We start from the raw sequence: 11808 nt of genomic DNA on the forward strand, positions 1-11808 counted from the left end.
TGCATCAAGTGTGTATGACAATGTCCTTTTAGATTCTGTCTATAGCAGCTTAAAGTTTCCAGTGAACGTGAGACACCACAAAAACCTGAAAGACAAGAACAGAGAGAGAGCAAGAGAGAGAGACTCAAGATGGGAAAAAAAGGAGGGAGGAAAGGGGAAGTAGAGAGTTGAGAAAGAGAATGCGAGTGGGCGTAACGTCAGTAGCAGAAAAACAGGAACAAAGTGATAACATAAACCAAAGTACACCTGCACACCTGAGTAAAGCCACTCCTTTCTCAGGAGCAGTAGAGATGGTTGAGAAGCGGAGAGAGGAAAATGCACCGACATCCAATACACCGTTAACATTTTATTGCCTTTTTGATACCAATTCTGGTTTTATTTGCGAGGATTGTGGAGATTAGGGAGTGTAGATGGTTTTGTTAGTTTAGTGTTTTTATTTCATGGCGCTTTAAATCACTACGGAGTAGCAGCTAATTCAGAGTAGGACTTGGTAAAATACCAAGTTGGATTAGGTGTTTTTTTTTGTTGCCGACATAGCTGATGAAGATGTGGTCTATGAGGGTCAGCCTCCTCCTGCTGGTCTGTTATGGTGAGTACAGGAGAGCTAATATAACTCACATTTGATTTAGAGATTTTAAACATTTAACAAACAATTTTTCTTCCAAGTAGTTGTTGGGGAAATAAACAACCTCAAACCAATACTTCAAAAACACAAATTTGACAGTGTGCGATTCCCGCTCATTTGAAAAGCTCTTCAGCAACACAATTAGGACTTACAGAACAATAGAAAACGCTATTTAGTTTTAAAGTTTGATTGAAGTATCACCTGCATCATTGTACATTTTAGAAACACGCACATTTTAAAAGCATTACTTAATATTATCCCATGTGTCTTTCACATCTTCCAGGAACTACATGTCTAAAATTTAAACAGTAATAACGTCAGACATGATAAACCTCTAGCTATGAGTTTATGTTTGACATATACTGAATATGGGCAGTGTATGGATTGCTCTTGCTCTAACACACATACTGTACTGATTACACTAAAGGATTGAGTTTCGTATCACTTTTCTCTATGTCAGCTGAGAACACAGCAGATATTTCCTTGTGTCAAAGATACTTTGTGATTGGTACAAAATAATGAACAAAGCACAGTTCAGAGTTACTGGCACCAGTAGAAACAAAGTCTAAGTTGCATAATCTCCCTGCAGTCTGGCATCTAGTGTATGTGAGCTGCGTTGCTCAGGCCTCAACAGCTACAGGGTAAAAAATTAGTGTGAGCTTTCAGTGCAAAATCTCCCAGGACTTCATATATGGGAGAAATAGGCTAAGAGAGGATGCTGGAGCTTGAACAATCAGTACTGTATATTCTGTGACTGGGCTGCAAAATAGGTAAAGGTGAGCTGTAACTGGTGTATTCAGTTGCGTACAGCTCTAGTTACAATACACAATGGTGTCCTCACTTGCACTTTTACAAAAAGATTCAATAGCATATAATAATTATAGGTTAAAAGCCAGCATACCACACCATCTGACAATTTATATTTATTAGTATGAGCCATACAATGATTTACACCAACATTTTTCCCCCTTTTCCCCCTTTCAGCTTGTCTTGCTCTGAATTGCAATGCTAGAGTATATTTTGTCTCGAAGAACTTTAACAACATACTCCACTGGGACCCTGTGAAAACTGCAACTCCTGAGGAAAAGGTACTCTATAGCGTCTGGTACAAGAGGTAAGACACAGTTTTACTTGCATTGGCATTATGCACATTTGTGCCTCCTATTTTCAGATACTTAGGTCGTTCAAACCAGGACAAATGTTTGTAGGCTGACAAAATTCGTAGTCGGGTCTGTCCCAGTCAGTGTTTTTGTTAACAAAACTACAAATGAACATTTTATGAGTGTGTAACAGTTGAGAAGTATAAATTTGATTACAAGTTGGTCTGTGGGTATCTATGGCAGGAATATAGTGTTTGGAGAAACACTAGAGCTAACTCACACTGGCAGTTTTGTTCACGTAGTCAATCCATTGTATTAGTCATTATTAGCATGAGATAATCATGTGTCTGTTTCCACAAGTATATTTGCCACAGCACACTTGCAACAACGTTTTTAAAAATCAGCCACACTGCGTGGACAGGGCAGCATCCATTTCACGTAAATACTAGAGCACTGACTACAGTTTACATTTTTTTATGTTTACTCCTAAATTTATGTTTGTCTGGGATTTGCTAACCTAAAAACATAGAAAGTAATCATCTTTATCCTGAAACATATAAAAACTGTATCCTTGTATTTTTGTGAAAAGGCAATAACAAGATGCCTTTGTGGCTTTACCTTCATTACCCAACATATCAATAGAAAAGTAAAAGGTACTGCCCAAAAATCAGCATGCAGCTATTGAACTGCACCTCACTAGTTGCTTGGATCCATCTAACTACTAGTGAAGATTTTTTTACTTTTTTCTTCCACTCTGTCTCAAGAAAACAGCTTTAACAAAATGGAAATGCCACATTGTCTAATTACTCATGACGTAGAATCCCAGACAAATGTCAAGTGCCACCCTTATCTTATTGACTTTTCATTCAGCCATAGTCACCTGGAATATCTGGAGGGACTTTCTACATTGGCCATCAGACAATTACTTGATTAATTATATACTTATATACTCAAATGTTGTGATTCCTCTTGTGTTCAAATACTGAATCTTTAATTATGCATAAATATGAATATTGCATATCAAAATATTCTTTGTCTCAGTTATTTTATTGTAGCCTTGCCCTGCACATAATAGCTTCAGCGTAGGTTGTCTTTGTTTAAAGGACTGTTCACATTTATAAAGTTAATCTTTAAGAGGACAGAGGAAGTATTTTTCGTATGAAACTTTTCTGTCTCTGTCCCTACAGTCCTGAAGTCAGTACTGAAAGTAACTACAGTAATTGGCGTCGGTATCACAGATTCTTTCTTCACAATGTACTTCTCTTATGTGTGATGCACAGTGATACTATGGACAAGTTCCAGCTAAAAGAGGAGTGTCACAACATTACTGCTCTGTCATGTGACCTGACTGCAGAAACTCCTTCAGTTTATGACATTCAATACAAGGCTTTGGTGCTCATAAACGGCAGCAGCCACGGATTATCCTTAAGGTTTAAACCTTTAGCAGAGAGTAAGAACCTCCATGTTCATTTGTACATTTATTCCAAGACAGATGTATACTGTTACAACACTTATTCCTTCTTCTTTCTTCGTAGCTATTTTGGGTCCACCGAAGTTGTCTATAAGCACAACAGTGTTGTTACTGCATGTTAAGGTCACTCTGCCCCTGGGTCCAAATGGAGTCTCCATTGCAGACATTATCAATGGAAGCACAAAAGGACCCAATCAAGGTGCAATTATTTACACCTTAAAGATCACTGAACCAAAGTCAGCTGCATTGGTAAGTCTCCATTTGGTTAACATACTGTAAGCTACTACACATTTGTCTTAATTTTTTGACTAAAAGCTGCTACATTTAACATTTTCTGATGCTGTTGATTTCACAATTTATTAGGGTGTGAAACAATATTTATTCACCTGACCCTAACAATTTATGATTTTTAAACTGTTTTTAGCTAGCTGAAAGTCAAATCAAATGCTGAAACATTCTGAATCACAGGGCCCCAAACTTTACAGAACACAACCCACTTTCTCCTCATGATACACATACAGTAATCTTCTCTGGGGTGTGACGAGATAAATTATTTATTGCACGTTTATAAATGTCTCCGTTTTTAGGTTGAAACTGTCAGATAGGTCATAATTCTACTATGTGTTTATTATTGAGGTCCAAGTGGGTAATGGAGTCATACTGAAGTGCATTATAAGAGGTGGTTCTAATGTTTTGGCCTCCCCTACACTCCACAACACCCTGCAATACCCCACCTCTACTGCCTGCATGTCCCAACTCACTCAAGCTCTCCTGCAACATGGAGGGGCACACAGCAAAACTGAAAGAAGTCTAAAAAAATCGCTTTTTTTTACTGAGGTTTTTTATTCAGACTTGCATTGGGCCCAAAAATTGTCAGGACACAGCATCTTTTGTCACCTGTGCACCACAGCTTTATAGTCAGGTAAAATGTGTGCACCATTTTTTAATAAACAATCTATATACACATTTCCAGTAACCAGGACACTACAGTGCAATTTTTTCAATAGAAAACCTGGTTTCTCTTCTGGGTTATCATCCGACTATTGCCATTCATCTCAAAACAGACAAGACAATAACAATAACTGTATAGCCTAAAATACCGTTGGTCACAGCTGTTGCCTTGACATGCCTTGATGTCATTATATAAGTTTGGACATACATATTAAAGGTAGACAATAAAAATTGATTAAAAATGCATATCTGAACTAAGCAATTAATTTTAATGTCTCCATGCAGTCAGATTCAACCATTAATAACCTTTATCTATTTATTTAAAAAAAAAAAGAAAGAAAGAAAAAAAACACATTTATTTAACCAGGAAATCACTTTAAGATTGGGAATATCTTTTGCAACGGAGATCTGGCCAGGATAGTAGACATACAAATTTAACCCAAAATTCATTTTGGGTTAATTTTTCATGAAGCTTTTGATAAATTGTTTGAATAATTGTTTTATGGGCATTTAAAACCAATTTTAAACCCTTCCAATCTCTTTGTAATAAAGTGCAGACTGAAGTTCTTTTATCTCTGTGCTACAAAGGGAGCATATGTATAGTCAATTGTGTCATCTGCATACAGATGTAACTTAGACTGATTGTCTTTATCTAGATAATTTTTAAGATGCAGGTATAGTTCTAATGTCAAAAGATTCTTTGCTCTCTTAGATACACATAATGTATACCCATCCCATTTGTTTTTATCTTTAGACATTTAGAACAGCGGTTCTGATGTTAAATGGGCTTCTGATTGACCAAACACACCTAACCCTAACACAAAAAAAAAAAAAAGAAAAAAAGAAAAAAGAAAAAAATCAGTAGTGGGTCAGCCTGGGAAAGCTGTTTATCTGGTCTGTGCAAACTGGAATGGACCAAATCTAATCAGTTCTCATCTATATTACCAACTTTGTCTACAGGAAGAAAAAAAAACAACCGGCCAGTTTGTCATCGATTTAAAAAGCAAATTATCGTTGTACTGTGGCTATGTGGTCTACGTGCCCTTATCAGAGTCTGGTCGCTCACAGAGCCAGAATGCCTCCTTTTGTGTCACAGTCCCAGGTGAGAAAAATACTGACCACAAGACATGGTGATAATAAAAGATTATCTCCATGTGTTATGGCCAAACTTTCATACAAATTCCATCTTTTCATATAGTGTCCGTTTCATGTTTAGGCCACAATGAACATGTTGCATCATGTAGAAAATAATAAATAATATCTATAAGTCTATATGTATCCATCTATAACAATTCAAAGAAAGTTGGTACGGTGTGTACAACGTATCTCATCAAGTGACTGCACTTGATGCACTTGGAAGTAATGTTTGATGTAAATTACATTTTCTAATAAAATCTGTCCCTTTGTAGAGTTACGGTCTGATCTGTGGCAAGCCTCAGAAAAATATTGGGAATGGCCAAAATGAATATACTGTGAACCCATAACTCCCGAATATACTAAAAATAATTGAGAATGAACCCAAGTGTCATTTTAAAAAAAGACAAAAGAAATGTGTTAGCTCACGGGCGGTCGCCTCTGTCCTATAGTTGTTACACAGATGAGACGGGAGATTAGATTACCCTGTCTATTTGAAAAGATGATGTTCTCACCTTAGGTTATATCATTGTTTACTTAAAGCTGACAATAATTTATGTAGACAAAAGCAGCCAGGGAATTCCAACTTTCTAAACACCAAAGGTATTGCATTTCTAAAACAAGAGTACATATTGACTTCTATAGGTTGCCGTGTAGATGTCTGTTGAGATAAGTTCCTCTTACTTAACCTTCAAGCACTTCCCCAAAGTCCTACCTATGCACTGGTGCATCCCGTAACACAGTGTACGTCACAAATATGCAACTGTGCTACTCCCTTTGAACATGCCTAAGCTTGTGAGTCATAGTGGGAATTTTTAGACTCTTAATTGCTTGAGGGAATCAGATTTTAAAGCTGCATTTCCTGAATGAGTAAATGGCATCATTAATCTTCTCCTCCAGCTGATCACAGGATGCTTGTGCCATGGCTTCTAATCGGTGCAGCTTTTCTGGCGGCCATAATCATCATGTCGGTTCTGTATACATACAACTATGTCAAGGGTGGAAAACAAAACAGCATGCCACAATCATTGGTAAGATTATAGTTTCTTCAGTGTTCATGGTGTGTGTGTGTTTTTGCTACAAGGAAATGTTGCCTTACTGGAAAATCAAGCCCTACAGCACAGCAATCACTGTACACCTGTTCAGTGTGTCTATGCAAAGCTAACGCAATGTAATTAAACACACTGAAATGTGGTGGACGTTGTTTTAGTGACGTCAAAGTGTTCAGTGACTCATGGTGTTTCCTGAAAAGGCAAATATACTGTGGATGGTGATAAAGACAAGGTTTTCTTCCAACCTTTCCATTTATCTTTACTGGCTTTGACCATTGTATCAGTTGTGTAAAGTGCGTTAATTTATGTTTTGAATTTAAATACATCAGCAGAGCTTTTACCAAAAAAAAAAAAAAAAAAAAAAAAACCTTGTTCAAATTTTAAATAAGCATATTTAACTCTGCTGGGTCTCTCTTTCAAACAGGTAACGGCTACTGGCACCCTAAATAAAGTACTGCAGCCTCAAGACAGGAAACTCAGCATTTCCAAACCAGAGCTCTGCACTCCAACCAAAACATCTTACGCTACCATCCAGCCAAGTGTCAAGCCAAATTTGCTCTCGATTACCAATGGAGGTTATTCCCCCCAGGACGTTACTCTGCAAGCTTGGACTGGCTCCTCTGTGGGCACAGATGAACATAGTCCAAACCCAATTACCCTGGACTCAAGCTCCCAGTCTGAAATTTACAGCGTGGTGGTTATTAATAGAGAGAATAAAGATTTTCAGCAGGTTACTACTAAAAATACAAACAGTAGTAATGTAGCATCATCATCATCATCATCATCATCATCATCATCCCATAGAGAGTCCTCGGATAAAGGCGAAATGAGTCGAATACCAGCCACACTTCATGATCTGGATGCTACTGAGAGCGATCAAGGCAGGCCCTTGTTGTTGCACACAGAGCGCAATCCCAGTGGACAACTAATGCTGTCTTTGCTTTTTCCCCCGTTGCAAAGCAGCACAAATACTGGACCATCACCTCTTACCTCTGAAAGAAAACCTCTTTTATCGGACCTAATAGACACCAAGGCGGGGCCGTCATTAGCATCGCTGCTGAGCTTTGACAGCTCTGAGTGGTCAGACTCTGGGTGTGATGATACCACTGTAGACACACCAACTATTTATTCCCCATCTCTGACAGCTGTACCTGATTTCCACCAGGGATGTCTGGACACACCAGCCACTGAAGCCGCATTTGAATCTGGTTACAAACAAAACTGGATGTCTGAAATCCTTGTTGAAGCTGGAGGAAATAACAGTTGTATATACAAAAGGACAAACTATCTTTGAGAAGTTACAAAAGTGGGAAGGAAAATCCAGTGGGTAAGGACACGGGAAAGCAGACATCAAAACAAATGCTTCAGAGAGAGACTTTTCTTTCAAGTGAAAATATAATCAAGATTCATCCAAGACTAAAGTCACAGGTAACAAACCTATCTGGCCATGCAAATTCAGTGCCATTTTAATATGTTTATCCACATAACAATAAGTACTGAAAACAGTTTATATTGGAAGAAACCATTGTTTATACTACTGTACTAATAGGCTGTAAAGTCCTTGTTTACACTGTCAAGTTATTGTTAAACAAACTGCCCATGTTTTTACAGACAGAAACTTCCTTAATTGTGTAAATGTATTTATGGTGGAGATGTACAACTGCCTTGTGCCATCATGTATCATATACAGGATCTAGCAACTGTAGCGTCATAATCATAACATCTTTTATCGCAACACTGATGTCTTTACACTGTCATGACATTCTGTTTTGGACTAAATTGCATTTGTTTTCATAATCAAAAAAACAAAAATACAAAAAAATACACACTGGTAGTTTTTACTATTACCCATGTGACCACTAAAACGTAAAGCTGTCTACTAAAATTGTAATACATACAAATACTAAATGATTCTCGTGGCAACATAATCACTGGCTGAGAACACAGGAAACCCTATTGCTAAATGAATTTATAGTAGCAGAAGTCAGCAGGAGGTGGTTAAGGTGTATGGCAGGTGTAGAAAATGCCCAACTGTCACTCCACAGATCATGATTTCCATTCACATCCCTGCCTGTGGTTAGTTTTAGGCAACAAAAACACTGGTTAAGATTAGGGAAAGACTGTGGTTTTGGCAAAAAAAATACAGTGTCTCTGGAGAGGTGCTAATTTGTTTAGTATCAACAAGGTAATCAACAGCATTTTGTCATCAAGTTAACAAAATGAAAAATTGTGAAAAAAATGAAAACAATGAAAATTAATGTAATCTCAGACCAAACCCTAGTAACACAAAGTGAGCATTGTGCATTTGTGGGCCATCACTATGACAACATATTACTTGAACTTATTGCACACCCTAAATACACAAACCAAGTCTGGTTACTTTAAATTACAATGTGGACAATCAAACATCTGATTGCATTGTGGCTTAAAGCCTTAGACTCACCGTCCAATTCCTATTGTCTAGTTTTAAGCTATTTTGAACGGGGCTAAAATGACTGAATATCACTACAAATTAATATATTCCTATTTTATGCTTTCCAGCATATTACAGTATTATCATTGATGTATGAAATCACAAAAACATGCTTGTTTTTCCATTCTCAAAGTTCATGAACTTATTTTTTTCTTTCCTTATTGTTTGCCGTTCTCTCCGGGGAAGGAAACAGAGCATGTAAAACTATATTAGAAGGTGGATTCACGGTGTCACCCAAGCCACACTGATAACAGCAAGGTTTTAATAACCTGAACACTATCTTTTATGTACAGCTGTTAAATAGTAATGATGGGGTGTTGAAAGAGTGTGACACCAGTCACATACGGACACGTTGTACAGCCAAATACAAATGAGCCGATTTATTACAGATATGCATTGTTAATAAAAATCTAAATTAATGTAAATAAATCTAAATAAAGTTGTAACTTTATTCTGTACTTAAACTGAAGTTTTTCTACAAGGTTGAGTTGTTTTCCAAGATATTAAAACACTCAAGAAATTACAATTCATTGTATTTTATTATAACATTCCTTATCAGTGCATTGTAAATTAAGACTATCACTTCTCAATTAAGTGATACAACTCTGGAGAATGGATTCGTACTCGGACTTTTGCTTTTGTCTTCAATTTGATGATAATTAGTCCTGTACAGCAAAAGTTTCTAACACCATCTCTCAGTCTACTAGTGAGATGAATAATAATATACATTGGAACAGTAAATCTGAATCTGTTTAACACATTTGATGCTCTGTTTTTAAAAGCCAGTGAGTCTTGATAATGTAGACATGTTTGACACAGTAATAAAAGAAGTCAGATTGCACAAAGGATCCAAAGTACAGCTAAACAGCCTCTTTGCCAAGCTGTTTGTAAAGGCCAGAGAAGATTTATTTTGTGGTTCAGTCTAGGGGTGGAACAGTCTACAAAGTTCACCTGTTCTTTAGGGCAGTTTGGTATGTTTTTAGGTAAAGCAGTGAGGAGAGCATTGCCAATTTCAACATTTTAATTTATTTGGCATTTATTTTCATTGCTGTTATTTTCATTACTGTGTTGCTTATGTGTCATCAATAGCTTATAATGTTGTTCAAGGACTGCATATTATTATGATTATGATTATGATTATTATTATTATAATAAACCCCCAAATACTAGTTATTTTGGCTTGTCTGAATCTGCACAGAGAAGCTGTTTAAATGTGCAGGGAGAAGGAGTTGAACTTTCTTACCTGACTCTCTCCCCTCTGTGCCATCAATGGGCACACTGGGTCTACCTAAATGGTTCATTACATTAGAATTATTGCAGCTACCTTTAACCACATTTGCTACACAGTGCTTGCACACAGTTGCCTTTTATCAATTTCCCCCCCTTCATTGTCATAGGAAACAGTCGATCCATAGCGCTTTAAAACAGAAGACCAGCCTTGCCATTTTCACTGAGTGAGTGCATTCGATGATTAATCAGTGTCAGGTTCAGAGGTTTACTGGTGTGGCTGGATGGTATATCCACTTTATAAGGTATATCAATATATTTTCGACAGAGGTATAAGACAAAACAATACAGCGTATATCAATATTGCGTGGTGCGTTCCATAACCCTCCCGTACACTTCCATAACAACCTGCACAAACTTACCCCTCTGCTTGCACAGCACCAATAACAAGTTCTCCTGAAACATGGAGGGACAAGTATTTTCCAAACTAACTTTCTTATGGATAAAACTGATTTCTATTGTGTATATGAATAACCAGGATTCTAAAAGTCATATTTACAACCTGATAAAAGGCTGCAGACAGGACAAGCGGCGGAATGCAAGGCTGAATGAAAGAAGTGATCAAAGTCCACGAAAAGTCAGACTGAAGCTAACACAAAGTGGCCAGCAGAAGTCTAAATAAGTCACTTTCCAGCACTGTTAAAATACAAAGATATTTTGACAGTTTGTGTCTTGCTGTCTGCAATCTCACTGAGACAAAATGCAAAAAAAGAAAAAATTCAGGAAGCAGCAACATCCGTCACTATACAGTTCAAAATCTTAGTCATGCATCTATAATAGGTCTGTATATGCAGATTTTCAGTAATCAGGTTACTACAATACATTTTAAGTATTTTCCAGACTACTTATGAAATCTGATTTCTCTACCGAGTTAGCATCTTTTTTACTAATCTTGTTATACTAGAAAACACCTGTACCAATGGTGACAAGTATACAGCCAAGCGGGCAACAACTGGTGATTCAACGTGATACTGTATATATATCAAAAGAATACATATGGACATGTTAAAAATACAGGACAGGAATCAGACTAGAAGCCACTGAAATTAAAAATGTTAGTACTAAGAGACGCCAGTGCTGTGACACTAAAGGAGACTGTGCTGAGCTCTGGTTAGGTGCAAGATATCAGGAGGTGGGGCACTGTTCTAGTAACCTTTAGTCAAACTTAACTGGAGTCTTAGATAGTACCCCTACTGAGACATTGATGCCAACTAGTGCCATCACAATTGGCCAAAAACTACTTTTGAATATTCCTTATTGGATCAAACTATTCAAATATCTATTGCTGCACATTAGAGCTATAAGAGAACAAAATGCAATCATAAGGGGGAACAAGCCAGCATCTTCTTTTGACAGCCCCAAAACTGGAAAATGCTGGGAATTGTGTCAGGTAGGACATCCGACATGCTGAATTACACATGCAAATCATGACTTCCACAGCAAATCAATTAGGAAATGAAGGTAGTTGGTGAGAGAGAAGAGGATGCAGAGGATAGGGTAAGATGGAGACAGATGATTCATTGTGGCAACTCCTGAAAGGGAACAGCCGAAAGGAAAAGAAGAAGAACTATTGGAGAACAAACCAATATAATGAGAGATGTCACTATATTTTGTCTCAGTATAATCATTTTCACTCATCAATAGAATTAACACTTAACACTCTGAGTGATGTTTTCTGTAATAAATGTGGTAAAAAATAAATAAAATCATCTTTA

At 37.2% G+C, this 11808-nt stretch overlaps 1 protein-coding gene across 1 annotated transcript; it reads left to right on the plus strand.

The window, feature by feature from the left end:
- The first annotated feature begins 251 nt into the window (after nucleotides 1-251).
- Nucleotides 252-11709, plus strand: ifnlr1 (interferon lambda receptor 1). Its single transcript, XM_067511430.1, has 7 exons — nucleotides 252-589; nucleotides 1610-1739; nucleotides 3006-3175; nucleotides 3261-3445; nucleotides 5108-5249; nucleotides 6182-6312; nucleotides 6758-11709. Exons 1-7 carry the CDS (start codon nucleotides 541-543, stop codon nucleotides 7625-7627), a joined length of 1677 nt encoding a protein of 558 aa, XP_067367531.1. The 5' UTR covers nucleotides 252-540; the 3' UTR covers nucleotides 7628-11709.
- The last annotated feature ends 99 nt before the right edge of the window (nucleotides 11710-11808 follow it).

Source organism: Channa argus, chromosome 7, assembly GCF_033026475.1.
Source record: "Channa argus isolate prfri chromosome 7, Channa argus male v1.0, whole genome shotgun sequence".
Taxonomy (NCBI): Eukaryota; Metazoa; Chordata; class Actinopteri; order Anabantiformes; family Channidae; genus Channa; species Channa argus.